This window comes from Sinocyclocheilus rhinocerous, unplaced genomic scaffold (genome assembly GCF_001515625.1).
Source record: "Sinocyclocheilus rhinocerous isolate Xijiao unplaced genomic scaffold, SAMN03320098_v1.1 scaffold1201, whole genome shotgun sequence".
Lineage (NCBI taxonomy): Eukaryota > Metazoa > Chordata > Actinopteri > Cypriniformes > Cyprinidae > Sinocyclocheilus > Sinocyclocheilus rhinocerous.
In genome coordinates this window covers 70,778-81,720 of record NW_015654059.1, presented here as the reverse complement: position 1 = coordinate 81,720, position 10,943 = coordinate 70,778, and the positions used below count along the sequence as shown (strand labels likewise).

Sequence of the window (10,943 nt, the reverse complement as noted above, 5' to 3'; positions counted from 1 at the left end):
ACTGGTTAATTTTAAGCTTTTTTTGCGCTATTTTCATCTTCTGGGTTTAAAATCTACATTGTGTTGACATCACAATTTGTGACGTGGCAATGGACTAATAGTACATGGATGATGCGTCGGTGTCTATTAAATTATTCATGAGACTGCGTGTTATTATCCTATGAGAAGATGCTTCACTTAATTACTCACAACAGCATGTGTTGATTTGTTATGACAGACGTTTCAGAGTTTGTGAGATGACATCGCGCACAATAACTGAGAGAAACGTTCATGGATCGAAGAAGAGTGTTTGTTTTTGCTTTGTAATAAGAGTTTGGCACAAACGCGATTCATTCACTTGGTGAGCATAACCGTTTTTACAGCTCTGTGACACAACTAGGCATGGGCCGATTACCGGTTTCAAGCTGCGGTATGCGCTGTTTTTCATGTCTCCTCAAAGACTGAAAGTGTAGGAATCCCTCAAGTTGAGTGCAGTGTAGAGAGTAACACGACCCTCCTCCTCCTGTTAGTGCAAGCAAGCGGTCAGTCACGTGTGTGTAGGATGGCCGAACTTAAGGAGCTTCCCCTGGGACTTACGCGATCGGCAACCGGCCGTTTTTTGTCTTATTGCAAGCAACTTCTTTTTAGGAAACAAATCAAAGAAAAAATAAACAAATTCTACTGTTCCTAATATTCTGTATGTTGCTCAAAAACAAAATATATTGTGTTCAGCGGAAAAAATTATTATAATTTTTTTTACCCAGTCATTTAAAAATAACATATTTTAGAGCTGTAACGACAATACCGTGATACCGTGATATTTTTGCTTAAGGTTATCATACCACCAAAATCTCATACCGGCCCATGTCTAGACACAACCCGTCAAAAGGCTTATATAAACGCCACAGAATAAGCCTTAAAAGTTCTCAGAGGTGCAACAGCGCGCTCATATATATGTTTTCGATGCAGAGTGCAAAATGGCTGTGCATTTATTTGTGTTTTTAACTCGATGGGAGCGAAATGAATCTGTCAGAACGCTAAGCTGTGTGTGTGTTGTCTGTCTCCCCTCTTCCCCCTCCTCCGCTCCACTGCGCACCACACCCACTTTTTTAGCATTTTTTAAAACTGTGGTGAGAACTAACCAGTGCTGAAACGGGGGGTTTCATGAAGACTTTTTAGCCTGAGAAAAGTCAGCACAGTAAAAATAAGGACATAAAAGTCAGATACATCCCCACAGGCGCTCTCATCCCCAGATGAGATGATGAGTACATGAGATGAACAGTTCACACCTGGATGCCAGCTGTCCAGTCTCCTCTAGCTAACATTATGGTCCAAAGTCACGCAGGTTTCCCGTCAGGGCAAGGCTGCCAACATGAGCTCACTGTAGGGGCTTGACATTTTGAGAAAACACACAGCTGCACATCTCCACCTGCCCCCTGGTCAGAGCTGTTGGTCTGTGACGTGTACATGCATGCCTGTATTTGTGTGCTTTTGCCAGAAATGATTCAGGGTGACTTAATTCCTCAGTACAAACCTCAACTCACCCACATAAAATACATTTCTTATACATGTGTACATACGCACAGAAACGCAACCATGCAGGTAGCTTATCGCAGCTTTTCAGACAGGATACAACAAGTAATGTGTCTTTCAGCATGATTTTGCACCTCCCAGAGCTGAGACCGTGGCCTATAAATGATCTAGATTTTGCCGTTTTTGCGCAAACACATCTTGGCATAAGCAGGCCGCGGCACGTACACTTTTCATATGTGCTAAGTACAGTGCATTAGCGTGTCACCCTGTCCTTACATGACCAAAACACACTATAATGCAAAAGATTGAGCAAGGTACAAAGAGCTAAAAGTATCTGATTTACACTGATATTTGCTTATTCACAGTCAAAAAGATGTGGGAAAAAGTGCACAAAGTAAGTTAAAATCAATGCACTGCCTGTTCGCTTTGCCTTACACTTTAAGACTTGCCATCTCAAAACATGTTCATTTAACCACAGTGGCGGTAATAATTAAAATGGATGTCGATCAAAACTCCCTCTTCAGGAATTATATTACAGGCGGCAATCAATCAAGCTTCAGATTCAATTTTAAAGTAATCAGCATTTGCCAGTTGTTCCCCTGATCAATTGTAATCTAATGACAATTTTGACCTTAAATGTGGCTGTTTGTTATTGCCGGTCTCCAGTGCCCCCCTCCTCTCTGCTCTTTCAAGACAGGGGGAGCTGGGTTTGTTGGGGTGGTTCCAACTTGGATATATCCATTATTCCAAACAATAAGGACTATATTTCTGTCTGTTTTATTAACGAATATTGCTGAGCTCGAGCAGACTGGCCAATCGATATTTTTAAGAGCTTGGGTGAAGTCTGAAAGCTGTAGTGTCTTTTTCTCGCAGGGTAAGAGTCCATTACGGACTTTGGCGATTTATCTGCTGTGATATTCAAATAACTTTGACTCCACATTAACAAATAAAACAGGAAAGCAAGGCTAAATTCAATCATAACTAAAGCACAGTGTCAGATGCCCAATGTTTCCACATAAAGGCAGGAGATGTTAGAGTCCGGTTTGTGGAGTCAGTTGTCTAAGAGCAAAAACAAGATATTGGGATCAATTATCATGCCTTTTTACAATGTAATTGTTTTATGACACTGCATCAATTGCCCCTTTATGGGATAAGACAGACTCTGCATAATAGGGCTGGGTTTTGACACAAATTTCACAATTTGATTAAATTATCCTTCACAAGGTTGCAATTCGATTAGATTCTGATTTCGATTCTATTAGATTCAATAACGATTATTTTGGATATATATCAGGTACAGGCAGAGGCGGACAGTAACTAAGCACATTTACTTGAGTATTGTACTTAAGTACACTTTTTGTGAATCTGTACTTTACTTGAGTATTATTTTTTCTGGGAACTTATGACTTTAACTTCACTACATTTGAAAGACAAATATTGTACTTTTCACTCCACTACATTTCTATCAAGATCCTCGAAGTAGAAAGTCGTTACTATGTAGCAGCTTTGAAAGTCAGTGGGTGATTTTTTTCTTCTCTAAAACATGACTTTCTTGAAGTCTTGAAGTGACTTTCTTGAAGGCTACATGAAGTGACTTTTACTTAAGTAACAATCTGTCTTTACAACTTTTACTTGTAATGGAGTAATATTTGACCAGCAATATCTGTACTTTCACTCAAGTAATGGAGTTGAGTACTTTGTCCGCCTCTGGGTACAGGACATGGCAAATTTCCCAAGAGAATTTTTTTTTTTTTTCAACTAATGCTGTAAAATATTCCTGAGAGTCAATAATATGGAAGGTTGAAATTAGCTGATTTGTATACAAACACTTACAATATACTCAATAAAGTTGTTGTAATATTAAAGTTATAATACTAACTTTAACTCTAAAGGGGTCATATGATGCTGCTAAAAAGAACATTATTTTGTATATTTGGTGTAATGAAATGCGGTTTAAGGTTAAAAAAACACATTATTTTTCACATACTGTACATTATTGTTTCTCCTCTTTGCCCCGCCTTTCTGAAACGCGACGATTTTGACTCTTAACTTTTATAAAGAATATCTCTTTGGATTTGAGACTTTAGTCTTTGCAACTTTACAGATCTTCTTTATGCACCAAGAGCTTGTAACACTCCAAAGAGAAAGGAAAAATTTAAATCGTATCATATGACCCCTTTAATTATATTTCTACTCCAATTCATTTTTTTAAATATAAACATTTAAATGGTGGTTGTCACAAAAACTTGACGGATTTATTCAAACATATATTAAACATTGAAGAACAGTAAAAATGATAATGAATATGTTACATGGTGCATATTTAGCAAAATGCTCCTCTCTAGAGTTAATTTTTCTAGCTGACTAATGAGTTCATGGTCACCGAATATGTTTTTCTGTGGTAAATGTGACATTACGTGACACATTGTTTACAAGCTATTGTCGTCTTTCCGCATTTGAAACACTGCTTGAGCGATTACATGAGACAGGATATGGATTTCAGTAAGTTGCACTCTTTCTTTTAACATACCTTCGGATGTTTATTCATGTTTATTTCGTGCTGTAACCGCTATTAAAGCGGAGGAGATGATCATTTCGTGCTGCCGCTTCTAACCGAGGTGCTACAGCGATCTGTCACTCCACATTAAACAGCGCCAAAACGGCATTTAATATTTGAATATTGTAATAAAATGGACAGAATTTGGAATCTGAGACTTTGTTTCAATATCAAAAGTAACAGATCACAAAGCTTATTGCAATTTAGCGGATGGGAGGCGAGCTAAAATGACATGAATTAACATGAACAAGAAAAAATATTCATTTAAAATATGAAATAAATGTCATAAAAACCATTAAATTTAACTTTCTCATGCATGTCAACACATTGTTACAACACTAATTTTATGTTTTAAAACAAATTATAAGTAAACTGTTTGTGTTTCTTGAAAATTATTGCTTCAATTAATTTTTTGCCAGATAGAACCTTATAATTCCAAGCGAAAAGTGTTTTTTTTTAGAATTAGAAGGTTCTATCTGCATTTGACCCATTCCAGAAATCCCCATTTACAAATTTGAGAGGATTTTGATATTGTACATTTAGAATACATTTAGGGTCCATGTCATTTTCATGTTTTAAAGAAACTTGTTCCCCATCTAATTTTCGCTATATGGAATACAAAAACTTTGAAGCTCAATATCTCAAAACTGCTCAGAACGCAGATAGAACCTTATAATTCCAAGGTGACGTACTGTAATGAACGTCACTTTTTAATAAGCAGGGGAAATTCCCGACATAAAAAAATAACCGTTTACATGCCTAGAGTGTTTGCATTGTAAGAATGTACAGGGATACTTCAGATTTAAAACCGCTGACTTGTTAGGTGATGTTTTCTCATTAAATTCGTACGATTTCCTATTAATTCAATGGAATGTATGGGAACAGTGGGGAATACCAATATGGCAGCGCAGTGGCTTCACTTTCATGACATCATGAGCAATCCAGTTCTCTATTATAGATCAGTGGTCATAACACACTCAGACACACACCCAAAACAAACAAATGCACATGCACACATTCACACACTTATGGATAAAAACTGTATTGAAAACAGGCACACATCCCTTTCAAAAGATGTTCAGACCTTTCAAACATTTCTTCGAAGATGCCTAGGGAAATATCTTCCAACTGACTTGTTACTTAAAAAGCCATTTAAGATATTATTAATGAAAACTGATAGAAACACAGCTGACTTTGAGCATATGTTTGGATCAAGGATCCACAGAATGAAAATATTTAAAATGTCTTGAGTGCTTCAGTCTGCAGATCTTCTGCTGTAATAAATGACTGAGTGCACTTTGTGAGTTTGGCCAGATAAATGGCACTGTTCAGGGCACTGAAACAACTACACCAGACTGGAGAGCTGTGTGACTCTGAGATGAGGCCAGCCACTCCGGTCTGGCCCATATTAATTGCTAAAGCAACCAGTACAAAGACTGTTAGAGACAGTTGAAGAACACCTGCTGAGTAGTGATCTGGGCTTCCCCACTATATTGACTCTGATAAGACAACACGCAAGCAAATAGAATAATGCAGAGAACGGGCAGCATGAGTAAAACTTGTCAAACAAGCCTGATTCACATGAACCTCAAGCAAATCTAGGTTTCCTATCAAAGAAAATGATCTGCTATCAGCTATCTGCACATCTACACATCAATATGATTACCAAATACACTGATTGCAAATATTAGCTGATTGTTATGCAATAAAAAGTTTGAGTGAACAAGAAAAACAAGCAACGGAGGGACATGATATGGAGCTGCCGGGCTCTGATATAAATATACATTTTCAGATTAATTGTGATCTTCTTTTGAATCTATGACACTGAGTTTATGACTGAAGTGCTCAAGAGTTTATTGATTTATATATATATATTTTTACACACTGACATTGTAAGGGTTTTACACAAGAAATAACATTTAAAATTTACTTAATTTCACAGAGCAGAGAGTTCGGAGTTGTGTTGATTTTTATATTTGTTAAATAAGCAGCATACTTATTTACTGCCATGCAACTGCTGCTAATTTTTTTAATAAATGTACCAAATAAATGTTGTTTTTCATAATGTACCTTTTCTGTAAATTACAGAATCAGCTGAGAGAACTCCTTTCATATGCAAGCAAAATGAACATTTAAACTGAAATATACCAAAATGAATCAGAATCAAATTTAATCAAAATCAGACTCAAATTAATATTTTTCAGTTAATTATGTGCATCATTCAGGTATCTGAAGTGCACTTATTTATGGAATTTTCAGTGTGCACACACTAAGTCCTCTATTTATGTTAAAAAAAAGCATAGAATTGTGCATAACTACACAATTCAGGGAACACCTTAAATTTGTATTGATACCTAGCCTTATCTTTGAGTTTGTTCCATAGCTTTGGACCATTTTTTCCATTCACCTACTGTGCGCCATGCTGTCCAGCTTTAGTAGTTCTCGAACATCTGGACATCTCTGTATACTCTGTCTTTACATATTCAAAACATGTGTCTTACTATTCAGATCTGAGCCATGTACCACTATGCTGTGTAATGAACTCTGGGAAGTAATAGCCCTGCATTATCGACGGGCCCTAAGGGAGTCGTCAGCAGTTAAATTTGTGTAATTTATTGATCGGCATGATTTACTGATTGATCCAACGAATGGTGATGGATAAGTAAAAAAGATGAGGAGGGTCAGTGATTTATGATGGTCAGAGAATAAAGACAAGCAATTAGGCTGACAAGAAGTCAAATTTTGATGGGCAACATTTTGAAAGGGTCAGCAAATATCCTGTTAGCTAAAACTGACTGGAGAACATGCATGATTTGGTTGAAACCTCTTACCTGGTTGAAGTTTTTCTCCTCTGATCCTGGAAAGTGACTGAGCTTCCTTGTGTATCCCTTCTGCATGAAATCCCTGAAGAAGTTATTGATGTCTGTGATGGAGATAAGGCAAACGGCAGAGCTGGCCGTGGGCTCAGGTGAGTCGGGTTTGCTTCGGGCAAAGGCAGCAAACAGCACGTCCTCTCCTTCTTTCAGGCCCATCTCCTGCTGAAAGTCATAGCCGACTTTGGCCACATGCGCAGCCTGGAGAACATTGAAAACCACCTGAACCGAGCGCTTCTTTCTTCTTCGCTCGGAGTAAATGCACTCGAAGGGCATTTCAACGTAGCGCAAGATCTCAGGATCTGAAGAACACATGCGTATGATTCTCGTGTGGAAGGCATTTAAGCTGCCACCTTCTCGTTGGACAGTGAGAAAATACACGTATGGGCCGCTCTGGAAGGAGTAGACGTAGCGCAGCGGGTAGTTCCCACGCAGCCCTGGGGCCAAGTCCATGTAGGATTGTTCAGAAAAGAATTCAAAGCCGTCTTGAGTCTCTCGCATCTTCCTAACAGAAATGGTGTGGTGGAGACGCGGCACGGTCGAGTCAAGTGGCTCAGAGTTTGCAACGAAGAACCTCACAACGCCGCTGCTCATCACGTTAAGGATCTGAGTGCCCGAAGGACCTGCCAGGCAGTCTGGGCAACCATGGCTGCTGTCTTTGTTCTTCTTCGAATACATGCAAGTAATTTCCGCATCCAGGGGTCCATCCTCTAACAGGTAACGACGGCAGACGCCGTTCCCAACTGAACCACAGCTGAAGAGCTCAAGATCATAGAAAGTCTCCACCAATAGGGCCATATTGGTGTTGTTCATGTTGAGGGGTTTGTTTTTGCAACCACTGCATGGATCTGGTGCACTGCAGTCTTGACCCTCATGAACTGGTCCGGTATTATATTCATGTATCTTCTTGAGGTCTTTCGACAGGGCGTAAAGCTTGTCGACAGCACCTACATACACAGTTCCATTGAATTCCAACAGCTTCTGTATGGGAGTGTCAGACACAAAGTGAGGGAGGTCATAGGTCACAGAGAGGTCGAGTTTGGAGCTTTCTATTGGTTCCTCACATTGACTATTCAAGCCCCACCACAGCGTCTGAAGGATGATGAGGATGGAAATATCTTCAGAATATTGAATTCTCATCTTTGTTCTTCTGCAGAGTAAAAAGACAACATGTATTTAGCATATTAACCATGTAAACTTTGATATATGAAATAATGGTCAGAATTTTTTTCTTTTTCAAATGGAACAGTTTATTGAATCTTTAGACAATATTAAAAAAAAACTTTGCATAAGTGCTTTATGTTTCGTATCATATTTCATACACCATGCTTTTATGGCTCATATTATAGTGAGAATATGGAGCTCATACTTGGGGAGTAAAAAAAACATTAATTTTATTCAGATGCCCAAACGGAGCAAAAATATGCAATTTAGTGCAGCTGCTGTTATTTATATGAACAAAAAGTAAGATTTCTGAAAGAAATTCTGAGAAATTCTTGTACTGTAAATCAATTAGCTTGTAATGTAATGTAAATGTAATCTTGAAATATTTCTAACAAAATAAATGTTTTTCTTACATTATGAAACTCATTAAAGTTTTTACAGCAAAAAGACAGATGTACCATGACCTGAAGATGGACATTTTAAAACTACTTGTATGCAACAAGGTTTGATTATCATCTTAATCATCAAATTTGTGGAATTAAAACAAGGCATATTTTGAAAGACTTCTGTAGTACCCATTAGTGCACAAAACAGAAAGACACAAAACCTTTATGAACCAAGACAAGCTACTCAGAACAAATGACACTTGTAAATCACAGCCACACGCACTGCAACAACAATGATATCACTAGTTTCCTTGCATTGTAGAAGCCTCAATAATTCACCACTCACTGTGTATGACAAAGCCATGGATAAAAGAAAGAGGGCAACTCTAAACGGTCCTTGTGCCTCTGACTTAGACAGCACTTTTGTGGCGGTGTACCAGAGGAGGCGAATCATCAAAGAGTCAGCCTACACTGAGTGCACTGCGGTGACAAGTCTAACTTTAGACAGCGTTCTCAAGGGAGTGGTTGATAAACTCAATTAAGCCTGGTAGGCTGCGGAAGCCGGAGAAGTGATTTATTGTTGGTGTACTTAAACGCTACTCCTCTAGGAGGTTGCTTTTAAGGTTGAGAGGGAGAGAGCGGCAGAGCTAGAGAATATGGGATTCACCCTTACTGTTATCCAAGCAATTTAAGTGCGCTGAGCAGCACTATAGGTCACTGCAAACTCTGAGTAAAACAATGAGAGAGACTGAAGAACTGTTGCACTTGCTGTCATTCTAGAAAGATTCAGTCAATATATTTAGCTGTTTACCTACATACAGCATCTACTCTTTAAAACACCTGATTGATAAACAGACTTTCACATTGTCTTTCATTTTCATTACATGCACTTCTAAAGGTAAACACTTAAGTAAAGTACAGCAACTTGGCACACTAAGGGTCCTCACTCACAGTCCTTAAAAGCTGTTTTCTTGGATGTCCCTTGAAAGGCAGGAACATAACTCGGAAAAAGTTTATTAATTAACACACTGGGATTCATATAATACATTTCCATGTTGTTCTTATATATATATATATATATATAAATGCATTTACTTTTTTTTAATTTATTTTTTTAGTTTTACCGTTTGCATCTCCTATGAAACTGAGCATGTAAAAGATATGAACATTTACCTCAAGATAAACATGGTGAGTTTTATGCCAAGTTCTCTGCAGACCTATTTATCCATATTTTTCTCAGAAATTAAGCCCACTCACTTACAGTCAAATCTGTCAAATGGATGCATGCATCCCCCGAAAAAAAACATTTAAAGGTGTTTAGAGATAAACGGGCCTACATTTCCAAACATTACCTTACTAAACTGAACAACTGAACAAAAACCAAACAAAAGCTTTTCTTACCTGAGTTTCATGGAAACCTACAGATTTAGAATGACTCATACTGTCAACAGCTAAACGCACAGCTTCCTCACAAGTCTATGAAAACACTTCAACTAAAATGCTTAGCAAAAACAAGTATATTTCTGTTGCTAGTGTATAGATGTATAAAAAGTAAGCTAGTGCAGTGGAATAGTTCGCAACAACTCAAAATTTGGTGACATAATTTCCCAAAGGAATAACCTTCAGTAGTGTTGTCACACTCTAAATGCTCAGAAATAAAACAAACGCTCACTCACCTGTAAAATAAAGACACCTGTCGGAGACAGAAAGGGAAAATAATCACATCTTTTAACGGTCCGTTTAGCTGGAGACGCGCGCGCTGTTTCTGGCGGATGCCAGCAGTCTCGAGATGCGGCGGGGAGTTTCTGCACGCTTTCTGCTAAAAAGTTGCAGTTCCTCTCTCTCTCTCTCTCCGCAACCCGGTATTCACTGAGTGAGAGAATGTGCAGTCGGGTGACTCACGCTCGGAATGGGCCACATCAGTTTAAATGGCTTGCTGTTGTACTCTCCGCAAACGCGCGTGCCTTTGGATGGAACGGGTCTCTCAGGTGAGCGCAGAAAGATCTGTGGCAGTTACGTCACTGGCGGTGGAGGAACTGAGTTCGGTGATTGGCTGCTGAGATTTTACAATTAATTATTATTGGGGAAGTTCCATAAACATCAAATATTAAGTGTTCTAAGTGTTCTAATGTTTTCTTTTTATGTCTATTTCAATTTTCATTTTCTCTCTCTCTCTCTCCTTTTGATCCTAGTGTAGCCCTTGGCTGTATCTATAAATCTTTAAAGCAATAATAAATATAATAAAATAAATAATCATCAAATAAAATGGCCGGACTCTAATTTTGTATTATTTTGTATGTGGGGTTTAAACAATACTGTAACATTTTGTTGAAATGTAAGTAAAAGTAATAGCCTCCTAACTATTTTGTTTTAGTTTATTATCCATTTTCAGTGGTTTTTATTTTATTTAAGCATATTCAGTTATATTTTTAAAATATGATATAAATACAA

At 38.0% G+C, this 10,943-nt stretch overlaps 1 protein-coding gene across 3 annotated transcripts in view; it reads right to left on the bottom strand.

Annotated features, from left to right (window-relative positions):
- Window positions 1-10,467, bottom strand: part of LOC107716667 (hepatocyte growth factor receptor-like) — a 55,690-nt gene extending 45,223 nt beyond the window's left edge. For all 3 annotated transcript variants that reach the window (XM_016523170.1, XM_016523172.1, XM_016523171.1), the window contains exons 1-2: window positions 10,169-10,467; window positions 6,901-8,092 (exon numbers count right to left, since the gene is read on the bottom strand). In XM_016523170.1, coding sequence (XP_016378656.1) covers window positions 6,901-8,082 — 1,182 coding nt within the window. In that variant the 5' untranslated portion in view covers window positions 8,083-8,092; window positions 10,169-10,467. The remainder of the gene's footprint in view (window positions 1-6,900; window positions 8,093-10,168) is intronic.
- Window positions 10,468-10,943: the final 476 nt, after the last annotated feature.